The following is a 12,538-nucleotide window of genomic DNA, read 5'->3' as shown; positions in this document are numbered from 1 at the left end:
AGATCATGATCTGAGCCAAAATCAAGAGTCTGATGCTTAACTGACTTAGCCACCCAGGCAGACACCCCCAAAACATGGGTAGTCTTTTTTTTTAATTTTTAAAAGTTTTTAAAATTGGGGGCACCTGGGTGGCTCAGTTGAGCGTCCAACTTTGGCTCAGGTCATGATCTCACGGTTCGTGGGTTCAAGCCCCGCATTGGGCTCTGTGCTGACAGCTTGGAGCCTGGAGCCTGCTTTGGATTCTGTGTCTCCCTCTCTCTCTGCCTTTCCTAGGCTCTCTCTCTTTCTCTCCCTCTCTCTCAAAAATAATAAATAAACATTAAAAAATGTTTTAAAGTTTTTAAATTTATTTTTGAGAGGGAGAGAAAGCAAGTAAGCAAGGGAGGGGCAGAGAGAGAGGGAGAGAGAATCCCAAGCAGGTTCTGTGCTGTCAACACAGAGCCTGATGTGGGGCTCAAACTCACGAACCATGAGATCATGACCTGAGGTAAAGCCAAGAATCAGATGCTTACCCAACTGAGCCAACCAACCGCCCCCAAATATGTTTAGTCTTAAGGCTCCTCTGTCACCTCAGAACTGTGAAAAACAGCTGGGAAAGTTCCTAAACATGGGAAATGTGCCAGCAGAGGACTGGAGGGGATAAAAGGCAGCCTGTGAATACAACATATCTCTAGAAGATGCTTCTAGCAGACTGCAAGGAGGGCTGAGGTCTGTGTATTGGGGAGGCACAGGGGAAGTCCTAGTTTTCAGGGAAGGTGGGAGGGTGGTCTGGGAATATTGAGGAACTGTGCTTACCAGAGGAGCAACATTTAAAACTTTTATTATGAAAATGTTTAAACATACACACAGGTAGAGAGCAGAGTTCTATGAACCCCTACATAGTTAATTCAATAATATAATTCTGTCACTTCGTTGCTTCTATTCCTTTAATTCCGTCCTTTTTTATCTGCCCAAATATTTAAAAGTAAGTATGTCACTTCACTCCATACTTCAATATGCACCCCTAGGAAATAAGGCCCTTTTCTTACAAAACCCCAAAGCCATTTTATGTCTAACAAAATCAATACTGACTCCTTGGCATTCTCCAGTCCGTAAGTAAGAGGCTCCAACTGTCTGAAACTGTCTTTTTACAATTGGGTTATCCAATTAGGAACCAAAAGAGTCCACATGCCCCATATAATAGTAGTCCTTTTATGTCCTCTCTCAATTTTCCCCCCTAGCCATTGACTAGTTGAAGAAATTGAGCCACATTTCCTTGAAAAGTTCCCACTCTCTGGATGTGTCTTCTTACTTCCTCGTTGTGTCATTTAAATTGTTCCTCCATCCCTGATATTTCCTGTTAAATGGAGGTTGGTTTTAGAGGTTTGATTAGAATCATGTTCAGTTTTGTGTGTGTGTTTGTTCCTTTGTTTGGCAAGAGTCTTTCATGGGTGGTGCTGAGTGCTTCATATCGCATCACCCCAGGAGGTACACAGTAGAGGGGTTATACCCCTTTTAGTGATGGTAAGATTCCTCAGTGGGGTTAGGTGGTCACGGCTTGATTCCTCCATTGTAAAGTTCACCATCAACCATCATCTTTGGTCTCATCCATTCATGATTCTTGCTTTGATCAATTATTTGATCAAGGGCTGCCCAATGATTTTTCCAATTCCGTATTCCTTCCACATTAGCTGGAATTCTTCTTAAGAGCTATTTGGCTACCCTGAAATATAGTTTATACAGCACAGGCAGCATAAATACCTAATTGGTTTTTTTTTCCCAAAGATTTTATTTTTACATAATCTGTATACCCAACATGGGGCTTGAGCCTACAACCCCAAGATCAAGAGTCACACACTCCACCAACTGAGCCAGCCAAGCACCCCAATTCTTTTTCTTTTTAATTGCCAATTTTCAGAATAAGAAATTGGAAGAAACATCATTTTTAAAAAGTTTGGGCTTGGAGCTGAGTTGAGATGGATGGCCTAGATGGTGGGGAAAGGAAGGACAATTCTGGTAGCTGTGTCCAGCTCTGCTCACTCCAGGGCATGGGGTGTGTGTGAGACAGACAGACATCAGAGGACTCAGTGTCCTGGACCTTGTGCAGTAATGAGATGGGCGTGACACAGGCATGGTGTAGAGGCAGCTGCAGGACCCAGGGAGAGAGAGAGAAAGCCAGATTTGGGGAGGCAGAAAGAGATAGGAAATGAATACACAGCTAGACCCAGAAGATTGGAAGGGAGGCAAGCACAGAAAGGGAAATAGAAATGGAAGAGATTGAGAATGAAATGCACCAGAAGCAGAACAGGATAGAAAAGCAGAGAGAGGGGAGTTTGGCTGGCTCTGTCAGTGGAGCGTGTGACTCTTGATCTCCGGGTCCTGAGTTCGAGCCCCATGTTGGGCGTAGAGCTTGCTTAGAAAAAGAGAGAGATAAGGTGGATCGAAAGACCAAGGAAGAAAATAGAGGTGAAGACACAAACTGAGACAGGGAAGGGGGAAAGAAAAAGACATATATGTTAAATAGACTTTACATTAGATGGGGAAATAGAAGGAGGGAGAAATAGGATAGAAAATGAGGAAGGCTGATGTAGAGGCAAAGTTAAGTGAAGGCAGAACCTCCCAATGACAGAAAGAAGGAAATAGAAATGGAGAGAGTGATGTAGAAAGACAGAAGGAAGGGTACACAGAAAGATAAACAGATAGAAAGGAAAGCTCAAAAGAGTCCCAGAGAAGGAGGCCGAGAAAGAGAACATTGAAACAGACTGATGTCAGAGGACTTGAGTGCGGAGGGATGCTTAGGGGCTTTTAGCTTAGGGTCCAGCCCTGAGCAGATACCTGGGGCTCTTACTTCCAGCTTCCTCTTGGTGGCTTCTCCAAACTCAGGTCCTATCCACAGGGACAGGGTATTTTGACTTAGCTATATGGATGGGATCACTGAGACCAGACTTCCCAGCTTCCCTTATCCCCATGCCAGATGAGCATGGATGTAACAGAGGGGATTATTGCTGGAAGATTGAGGTCATGACACTGTGCGAGCACTCAGAGATTTGAAAGACAAGACATCCAGGCAGAGAACTCCAGGTTCCTAGAAGCAAAGGACCATGAAGGATGTCATGATATCCAAGGGGAGGGAAGAGCCAAGAACCCTCTGCTCAGCCTTCTCCCCTGGTCTAAGAGCCACTGACCTTCTTTGCCTGACTCAGGATGAGAGGTAAGGGGTCCACAGACTTTTGGGTCAGTAAGGGATACGGGTGGAGGCCCAAGTGGCAAGACACAACCCCTGGACAAAGGGCCCCCTACTGCCTCTAGAGGAGGGATGTACCTTATCCATGAGAACTGCAGAGAAGATGAGCCAAGAAGGATGTCCAGCAGAGGCTGACTACAGGAAGAAAATGGCCAACTTCCTCACCTTCCGAGGCCTTGAGGGAGGCTCTGAGAAGCATGCTTTCCATTTCAGAAGTTGCAGAAGAGGAGGTTCTGGAACCAGCGGGAGCAGGCCCAGAAACTAACATCAAAGCAGATGCCCCGCTCTCAGGGACTATGGGGGATGCGCGGGGGCTCTGAGCAGTCTTCTGGGTGAGGGGTTTAGCTGATGCCTCTCCTCACTCCAGAGCTTCTGCCTCCCCCCAGAGGAAGCAGCTGGCAGAAGTGCTCCGGGAGACCAGACCGACAACCTCTCAGCGGGGCAGCAGTCCAGCTAGACTATGAGACAGTGCCTCTGAGAGGTGCGTTGTCCCCGGAAGCAGCGGCTGCAGCGGCCAGTGGAGCCTGGAGGAGCCCCTGGGCCACAGCCACAGCTGTCACTGCAGCCCAGGCAGGAGCTGGGACAGGCAGCTCGGCCTCTGGAGCAAGGGTAAATTGGGCAAGGTGAGGGGTGGCAGCAGGTCACGTGCGGACCAGCGCACAAGACACAGGAGCTGTGGGGACAAGTCAGGGGAGGACAGGCAGGGCAGGGGGGGCAGGAGCAGGTACAGGGTGGGCCAGGAAGACCGGGGCAGGAGGGGCAGGTAGCTGCATGGGAGGGATAGGCAGTGCAGGAGCAGGTGGGAGGAGGACAGCTAGGGCAGGGGCAAAAACAGGCGGAGGGGGGACAGGACAGACAAGGGGCGGCAGCTGGTGCGGCGTGCCCAGAGGGTGTAGGGGGCTGTTGGTGGGTGGCCTTCTTGTTGCGAGGGCCCAAGCGTAGGCCGAGGGAGAAGTCCATTCAGCTGCAGGAGCGGCCAGGCTGGGGGTTGGGTGAAGGGAAGGGCAGGGGTGAAGTAGGAGGGGCAGACTGACAGAGGCAGGGGTGGGGGCAGGATTAAACCTAAGACACTGCTGAGCCTTTGCTGATCCTGCTGGGAGCTCAGACCTCCCCAGCCAGCCCTCCCCCTCCAGGCCAGCCCAGGGATGCTCTCCTGCCACGCTCCCTTCCACGGAAAACCCTCCAGCTGCACCAGACCAGAACGTGTTCTTCAAATACGACATGCGCTCTCAGGCTTCCAGTCCTTTGTTCCCACTGTTCCTTCTGCTCTGCTCAGCGTGCCCTTTTCTTTTCTCCACCTGGTGAGGTCCTCTCATCTCTGAAGTCTTCCACTTTATTCCATCAAAAGGTTTTTCTCGAGCTCCAGGCACCTGACCCCTGCCTGTTTAAGGACCCCTGCCCATCACCCTTGTGCCCTGATGGCCAGAAAAGCTGCGGCCAGAGCTCCCAGACAGTCCCCAGAGGGGATTTAGGGAAGCAGCAGCAGCAGCAGCAGCCCCCAGCAGAAGCTGTCTGACACCGAACCAGGGAAGTTGGCGGGAGCTGGCAGTGGAGGGAGGATGCCTGTGTTCTGGGGATTTCCACACAGGGCAATTCCCAGGTGTGGGTGTAGGGGTGCTCAGATGTCTCTGGGAGATTGACAACCAGCCTGGACAGTTATTGTTTGAGGACTTATCATATATCGGGTAGTGAATAAGACAGCGAGGTTGCCTCTTTTATAGAGCTCCCATAAAAGTGAGGGCTCGGGCAGGGTGGGGACCAAAACCAAACAGGTAAATAAAGAAAATACATGAGCTTTTTTTCAGAGCATGAGAACGACTGTGAGAAACCCAGGCTGCCCGGATCAAAAGTGGCTCCGAGAGGCCAGTCCATCAGCAGGGCCAGGTAGCCAGCCCCCAACAGTCAGGTATGCTGGCACTTAAGGCTTGGGGGGAGATAAAGTGTCAAGTCCTAGCAGACCAGGGGAGAGCTGCCTGAGACTGAATGGAACCCAGGTGGCCAGGCTGTGGAGACAAGCAAAGCTGAGGAGGGGGTAAGGAATGTGGGAGGTTGCCATCTAAAACTGGGTGGTCAGAGAAAGTGTCATTGAGAAGGGATATTTTAGCAAAGACCTGAAGGAAATGAGGGAAAGAGCTATGGAGATGTCTAGTGGAAGAACACTGGGGCAGAGGCGGGGTTAGGCAGTCACACATGACCATGGGACTGGGGGTGAGGGGCAGAGTCATAATGGCACCGGTAGAGAGCAGGGCAGGGGCCTCAACATGCAAGGCCCTGGCACTCACAGCAGGGGCTTGGATCTTGTTCCAGTAAAAGGGAAAAACGCTGAGGGTTTTAGGCAACAGAGTGTACAGTTCTTCTTGGTCCTACGCCTGCCCCTGTTTAGAATGTTCTTCTTCCTGCATAATTGGAAAACTGCACTTTGGAAGACAGTCAGGCATTATTTGATAAATTGAAATTGCCTGTACATACACTTTGACTGTTAGGTTTTGGTTTTTTTTTTTTAATGTTTTAATTTTATTCTTTAGAGAGAGAGAGAGCATGAGTGGGAGAGAGGCAGAGAGAGAGGGAGACACAGAATCCATTATTTCTTTAAAAAAATTTTTTTTAATGTTTACTTATTTTTGACAGAGAGAGAGACAGAGCATGAGCAGGGAAGGGCAGAGAGAGGGAGACACAGAATCCCAGGCAGGCTCCAGGCTCTGAGCTGTCAGCACAGAGCCCGACGTGGGGCTCGAACTCACGGACCATGAGATCACGACCTGAGCAGAAGTCAGACGCTCAACCAGCTGAGCCACCCAGGCGTCCCAAGGGAGACACAGAATTCACAGCAGGCTTCAGGCTCCAAGATGCCAGCACAGAGTCTGACAATGCTGAGGGCTCAAACTCACAGACCGTGAGATCATGACCTGAGCCAAAGTCAGACACTCAACCGACTGAGCCACTCAGGTGCCCGTTTTTTGTATTTTTTAAGTAGGCTCCATGCCCCACATGGAGCCTAATATGGGGCTTTGAACTCATGACCAAGATCAAGCCCTGAGCTGAGATCAAGACATAAGCTGAGGGGCACCTGGGTGGCTCAGTCGGTTAAGCGTTTGACTTCAGCTCAGGTCATGATCTCACGTTCGTGCATTCAAGCCCTGAGTTGGGCCCTGTGCTGACAGCTCAGAGCCTGGAGCCTGCATCAGATTCTGTGTCTCCCTCTCTTTTTGCCTCTCCCCTGCTCACACCCTGTCTCTCTCTCTCTCTCTCTCTCTCTCTCTCTCAAAAATAAACATTTAAAAAATTATATATTAAAAAAACCCTGAGCTGAGATCAAGAATCAGATGCTTTAACCAACTGAGCCACCTAAGCGTCCCCTTTTTATTTTTAATTTTTTAAATATATTTTTTAAAGTTTATTTATTTTGAGAGAGAGAGAGAGAGAGAGAGAGAGAGAGAGAGAGAAGGGGAGGGGCAGAGAGAGAGGAAGAGAGAAAATCCCAAGCAGGGTCCGCACTGTCAGTGCAGAGTATATAGGGCTCAAGCTCAAGAACTGTGAGATCATGACCTGAACCTAAATCAAGAGGTGAACGCTCACCTGACTGATCTACCCAAGTGCCCCATCCCTTTTTTTTTTTTAACGTTTATTTATTTTTGAGACAGAGAGAGACAGAGCATGAATGGGGGAAGGGCAGAGAGAGAGGGAGACACAGAATCGGAAGCAGGCTCCAGGCTCTGAGCCGTCAGGCCAGAGCCCGATGCGGGGCTCGAACTCACGGACCGCGAGATCGTAACCGGGCTGAAGTCGGACGCTCAACCGACTGAGCCACCCAGGCGCCCCTGCCCCATCCCTTTTTAAACTAAGCTCTATGCCTGGTGTGGGGCTTGAACTCACAACCTCGAGATCAAGAGTCCCATGCTCTCCCGACTAAGCCAGCCAGGCGCCCCATAACTCGTAGTTATATAGCCCGGAAGAACTCTTGCATGTATGTACTGGGAAACATGTACAACAATGTTCTTAGCATCATTGTTTATGGTAGGCATACTGAAAACAACTCAAACATCTACCAACAGAATAAAAACGTCAATCATAAATTGTGATATATTCATGCATACCATGAAACAATAAAAAGGCAGTTAATATGCGAAAACTTGGATGTGTCTCACAAACAGGAAGTTGAACAAAAGAGGACACGAAAGAGTAATACAGTATCATTCCATTTACATAAACCTCAAAAACAGGCAAGATTAGGGTGCCTGGGTGGTTCAGTGGAGCATGCAACTGTTGATTTCAGCTCAGGTCATGATCCCAGGGTTGTGGGATGGAGCCCTGCACCTGGCTCCGCGCTGAGTGTGGATTCTCTCTCTCCCTCTGCCCCTCTCCCCTGTTCTCTCTCTCTCTGAAAAAAAATAAAATAAAACAAAAGCAACATTTATTTTACAAAAGCAGACAAGGTTAAGCAATAGTATTTAGGGGTGCATACATAGGTCTAAAACTATAAAGAAAAACCAGAAAATAGTCATCACAAAAGTCAGGATGGTGGTTACTTCTTAGGGGAGGCAGGGAACTGTGGGAAGAACACATGGGAGCTTCTGGAGTGCAGGAAATACTACTTCTTGACTTGCCCGGCAGTTAAATAGGTATTTGCTGTATTCCAGCTTATTCAGACACTGTTCATAATATATTTATATATTCTGTATAGAAAGAGAAAATAAAGTACTGCTTTTTTCCCTCTGGTCCACGCCACCTTGCTCAGATCGTTATGCTGAAGTTAGATACTGCCTAGTCCCCTATACCTGACTTTTCCAACCAGATCTCAAGGACAGCCACCTTCCTTGTATTTTTGGCATCTCTCCATGCCTGGCATGAGGCAGATAATAAATATTTGCTGAATTGGACTGAATTGAATTTCCCAAGTCTCTCATCCCATAGAGAGAGGGGAAGCTACAGAAGAGGAGGGAGCCGGCTATGGCAAAGAGCCCTCGGGACCACCAAGACCTGGGTTCCCATCTCAGCTTTGGCACTTCCTAGCTGTGTGATTTGGGCACGTTGCTGTTAACCACTCTGGTTCTCAGCTCCCTCTTCTGTGAAATGGGGCGATAACTTCTACCTCTCTGCACTGCTTTGTGGATTGAGTAAGGTACATGCGTAGCACAGCGCCTGGAACACAGTAAGTGCTCAACCAAGGGTAGCTTCCCAACCCCCCCGGCCCCAGCCCCACATCTTTTCTTCAAAGGAGTCTGCTGGAAGGGGCAGCCAGACTTCAAAGATGGGCCCAGAGGGTGGGACAACATCTTTGGGGGAGGCCCCTGAGGCTAAAGTGGAACTGTAGTCTGGTAGAGAGCTGGCAGACGGCGCGATCCAACTGAAGCTGAACGGATCCCAGGCAATTGGTGGGAGTTGGCAGATGAGGTAGGACACCAAGGTTCTGGGAGTTTCCATCCAGGGGAAGTCCCAGGTGTGGGTGCGGGGGTGCCAGGCTGGCCCCACCCAACACCCTTGCTCCAGGGGATGTGGACACAGGGAGGAAAGTGGGTCAGAGCAGGGCTGGAACTTAACTCCATTGGTCCCATGACCTCTTTGCCAGCTCCAGAGGCGGCACAGCCACAAAGAAGCCTGCTCCCTGCTCCAAAGGGCCTTCGATTCCTTTTCGCAGAAAGGAAGAACATTGGCACCTAGGTGTCTGGGCTAGAGGAAGTGGAAGCCCCCCAGCGGACAGAGGAGAGAGAACCCTTTAACCCCTGGACTGAGGTTCTGTACTAACCACTGCTACACCCACCCACGTGACGACTGGCAGACACCTGGAGCTCTCACCTCACACATACTCCAGGCAACCGTGGAGGCAGACATGCTCCTAGTTCCAGGGAGTGGGACAGGTCAGGGCTGGATCAGGAAGGGGGAAGGTGCATGGCAGAACAGCTCTTAGGAGAAGGCTTTTCTGTCTGGTGAGGCTCCAGCTCCAGCTCCAGCTCCAGCTAGGCAAACATAGGGATCCCGCACTCTGGGGGACTTGGCAACAACGTGGGGCCTTGTTTTCTGTGTATAATCTGAGGCCTAAGCCTGTGGGTTCCTCTTCCCTATCTGTGCCTCTATTTCCCTTTCCGGAGGAGGAAATGAAGGAATGGCTGGAATCATTTCAAGGTGGGGTCACCAGGTGTCCCAGGGTCCCCCTTTGGCCATTATGAGGTGCTTATCATCTCTCCCTTGTACCATATAAAAATCCAGGAGGGGAACAGACATGGCGGGGGATCCTCTTCTTTCTGAGGGGAGCAGGGTGGCTGGGAAGCAGGGCCCTGATTCCACAGGGCCTTTGCACATATTCTTTTGTTGCCCTCCTTTCTCTTTACTCTCCTCCTCAGTTTTTCCCAGAAGCCTTTCCTGATCTCCTTGGCTGGAGGAAAAATCTTCCTATTATCCATTCTCATTGTATACCTTAGGTGTCTGTATACTAGTGATCACTTGCAATTTTGTGGATTATTTGGTTAACATCAGACTCCTCCCCCAGACTTTGAGCCTGCAGGGGCAGGAACCATACCTGGGTATTCATTCCCAGGGTCTAGTACTTGCTTGGCACACAGTGGATACTTAAAAAAGATTTGTTGAGATAATGAATAATGGATGTTCAGGGAAGAAACTCCTAGGATTGTTTAGGCTAGTCCCCAAATCCTGTGTTTCAAAATCAAGGCCTTTTTCTATATGGGGATCTAGGTGGTACCGAAGCTGGTGAGGACCTTCTACACACAAATTCATTCACTAGGAAACCCAACAAACGGGCAAGTGGCAAAATAGCCCTGGTCATTGGGGCACCTGCGTGGCTCAGTCAGTTTTGGCTCAGGTCATGATCTCACAGTTCCTGAGTTCGAGCTCCACGTCAGGCTCTGTGTTGGACAGTGCAGAGCCTGCTTGGGATTCTCTCTCTCTCTCTCTCTCTCTCTCTCTCTCTCTCTTTCTCTGTCCCTCCTCCACTCATGTTGTCTCTGTCTCTCTTAAAATAAATAAATAAACTTAAAGAAAAAAAAAAGTGAAAATAGGCCTGGTCAAAGGGGTGGAATTGAGCAAGCACCTGGGGCAGGGCTGGCACCAACCTTGGCACGGAGGAGGCAGAGGGGGAGGAGGTGAGAGAGGAGAAGAGGAAAGGAAAAGAGAAGACACGTGTTGTACAAAACATGTTTTCATCACACTCTCCCTGGGTGCCCTGGGCTCCAAGCTCCCATGGCACTTTGGTGCCTTAATGATGTCCTTGGGGGCTGTAACACAGCTCTCCCACCTCCCACAGACATCTGCCAGCCACCTCCGAGAGCGGCATAGGGCATTCTCCCCAGCACCAGAGTGGGCATGGGACAATCACCTACTCAATGTCCTCCTTCTGGTGGGGAGGGGGTGAGGGTGACAATGGTGGGGGGGGGGGTGCAAAATAGCACAGTCAGGGCAGGTGGGTCAGATGTCCTGTCCTCACAATCTCTTCTTTTGGTCTTTGTGATGAGAAAAGCCGAGGAAAGACAAAGAAGCCTGGTATGGGCCTAGGTATCCCAAGAAATGATTTCTCCAAGTTGCCCCGGGTGACCCAGTGGAACAATCACAAACAGAGTAAAGGCTAGAAACAGGGATGACAGAAGGGAAGGAGAAATGAGGGGAGCTCTCTCCACCAGCTTCCAGAACAGAAGGCCCTCTTTCCAAGCTTCCTCCTGGAATCCCTGGACAGAACACCGGTTCTACTGCAAGAGGGAGAGAAGAACCTGAACCCCTCACAATGTTCCACTTCCCCGATCCCCAGTCGGCCTGGCTGTTTGGTTTGACTTCCAAACAGACCCCAGTCATTGGGTCCCCGGGAGGGGCGGGGGCGGAGGCGCGGCAACCCTGAGGGGAGGGGCCAGCACTGGGCGGGGCTTCCTGGGCATCGCCCCCTGGCTGCCGTCCTCGGCTGGGGACGCAGCAGGCCACCAGAAGGGAGGAGCCACAGTTACCAAAGACGGATGGATGGACAAACACCCACCAGAGACAAAGACAGGGGCAGACAGACAGACAAACCAAAACAAAGAGAAGGGCAGAGAGGGAGAGAATTCTAGGTCTGCTCTTTCCAGTTTACCACAAGTGTTTGGTCCCCTGTTTAGCTTCCCTGTTCCCATCTGCCACTCCAGCTGCACAGTCTCAGAGCTCTAGCTCTTGGCCTGGGGACCAGCCCCTGAGCCCCCTTAAGGACGGGGGGGGGGGGGGGGAGTTGAGAGAGGAGATACCCAGCAGGGAGAGTGTCACGGGGGTGGTGCCTGGTTCTGTGTCAGGATGCCCAGCCAAGGGCTAGGGAGGGAGTGGTGCCCTTGCCCGGTCATGAGGACAGGAGACTCATTCACTGTAAACCAAGTACAGATGTGCTGGGACAGGGAGGGGGAATTAGGGCCACATTCACAAACCGCAGTTGGGCCTGCCCTCCTTGCACCAGCCACCAGCAGCAGGGCTGGAGGGGTTAATTCTGCAGCCTCCTGGCAGGATCCCTGCCACACAGGCGGGTGCTATCCCACCCCAGCCTGGATGCCTGGGTCCAACTCCCTGACACTTGCCCCTCCCACGCTGCTGAGAGCTGCTCCCAGGGTAACCAAGCAAAGTCAACAGCAGCCAGGCCACCTGGGGACGGGACCCTGGAGTACCTATTCCCAGCTCTTTCCACCCCTGGAGTGAAAGAGAGGGCCTTGTCTGCACCCCCAGCGACGCCTTCTGTTCTCCAGAGATAGCCACAGCATGCCCCTTCTTCCGCCCTCTCTATCAGCTGACTCTGGCTAACCAAAAGTGGCCTTTCCTAAGAGGGAGGACACCTGGGCCTCAGGGTGGCAGTGAGGACAGAGCAGAGTAATTTCTGTACGGAAAATGTGATGATGTGATCAGGAGTCCACATCCCCAGTGCTGGCCCCCCTGGGATTGTTGCTGGGGGAAGGTCCTTTGGGTGCATCTCTCCAGCCCCGTCCAGCCCGGTCCTGCTACCGTTTCCCTTCTGTCTTCAGTAGAATGGAAATAACCCCCTGGGTTCCCACTCTAGGGCTAACAGTCTTTGGTGGTCATGTTGAAGTCAGAGAGTGTTCCCCATCAGACACTGACACTGACTCTGGGCATGCGCGCGCGTGCACACACACACACACACACACACACACACCCAGAGTCAACAACATTCGTGGCGCATCTACCAGGCAAGCAGGCGCTGGTTAAGGCAGACACACACCCTCTGCTTGGGCTTTCTCCCTCACACCCAGACAGAGGCCCCTCCCACTCCCAGCTAAGGTTCCTCCTTCCCTGCTCGCCAGTCTCTCCCCCTCCAGATCCAAGCCCAAAGGTGGGGACAACTTTGGC

General features: G+C 51.0%; 1 protein-coding gene across 5 annotated transcripts; it reads right to left on the bottom strand.

The window, feature by feature from the left end:
* Nucleotides 1-804: 804 nt before the first annotated feature.
* LOC109501590 (sperm mitochondrial-associated cysteine-rich protein-like) lies at nt 805-4,363 on the bottom strand. Of its 5 annotated transcripts, XM_045061849.1 has the most exons (3): nt 3,302-4,363; nt 2,815-3,064; nt 805-1,702 (listed from the first exon to the last, which is right to left on the bottom strand). In XM_045061849.1, exon 1 carries the CDS (start codon nt 4,181-4,183, stop codon nt 3,677-3,679), a length of 507 nt encoding a protein of 168 aa, XP_044917784.1. In that variant the 5' UTR covers nt 4,184-4,363; the 3' UTR covers nt 805-1,702; nt 2,815-3,064; nt 3,302-3,676. The 5 variants fall into 5 exon arrangements, with proteins under 5 accessions (XP_044917784.1, XP_044917783.1, XP_044917785.1 ...); XM_045061848.1 differs by having other exon boundaries at nt 805-3,064; XM_045061850.1 differs by lacking the exon at nt 2,815-3,064.
* Nucleotides 4,364-12,538: the final 8,175 nt, after the last annotated feature.

The sequence above is a fragment of the Felis catus genome, chromosome B4, assembly GCF_018350175.1.
Source record: "Felis catus isolate Fca126 chromosome B4, F.catus_Fca126_mat1.0, whole genome shotgun sequence".
In the NCBI taxonomy this organism is placed as follows: Eukaryota; Metazoa; Chordata; class Mammalia; order Carnivora; family Felidae; genus Felis; species Felis catus.
This window is presented reverse-complemented; position numbering and strand designations above follow the sequence as displayed.

Coding starts and splice junctions, on each gene's coding strand:
- LOC109501590 (XM_045061848.1), bottom strand. CDS start 4,183: ATGGACTTCTCCCTCGGCCTACGCTTGGGCCCTCGCAACAAGAAGGCC.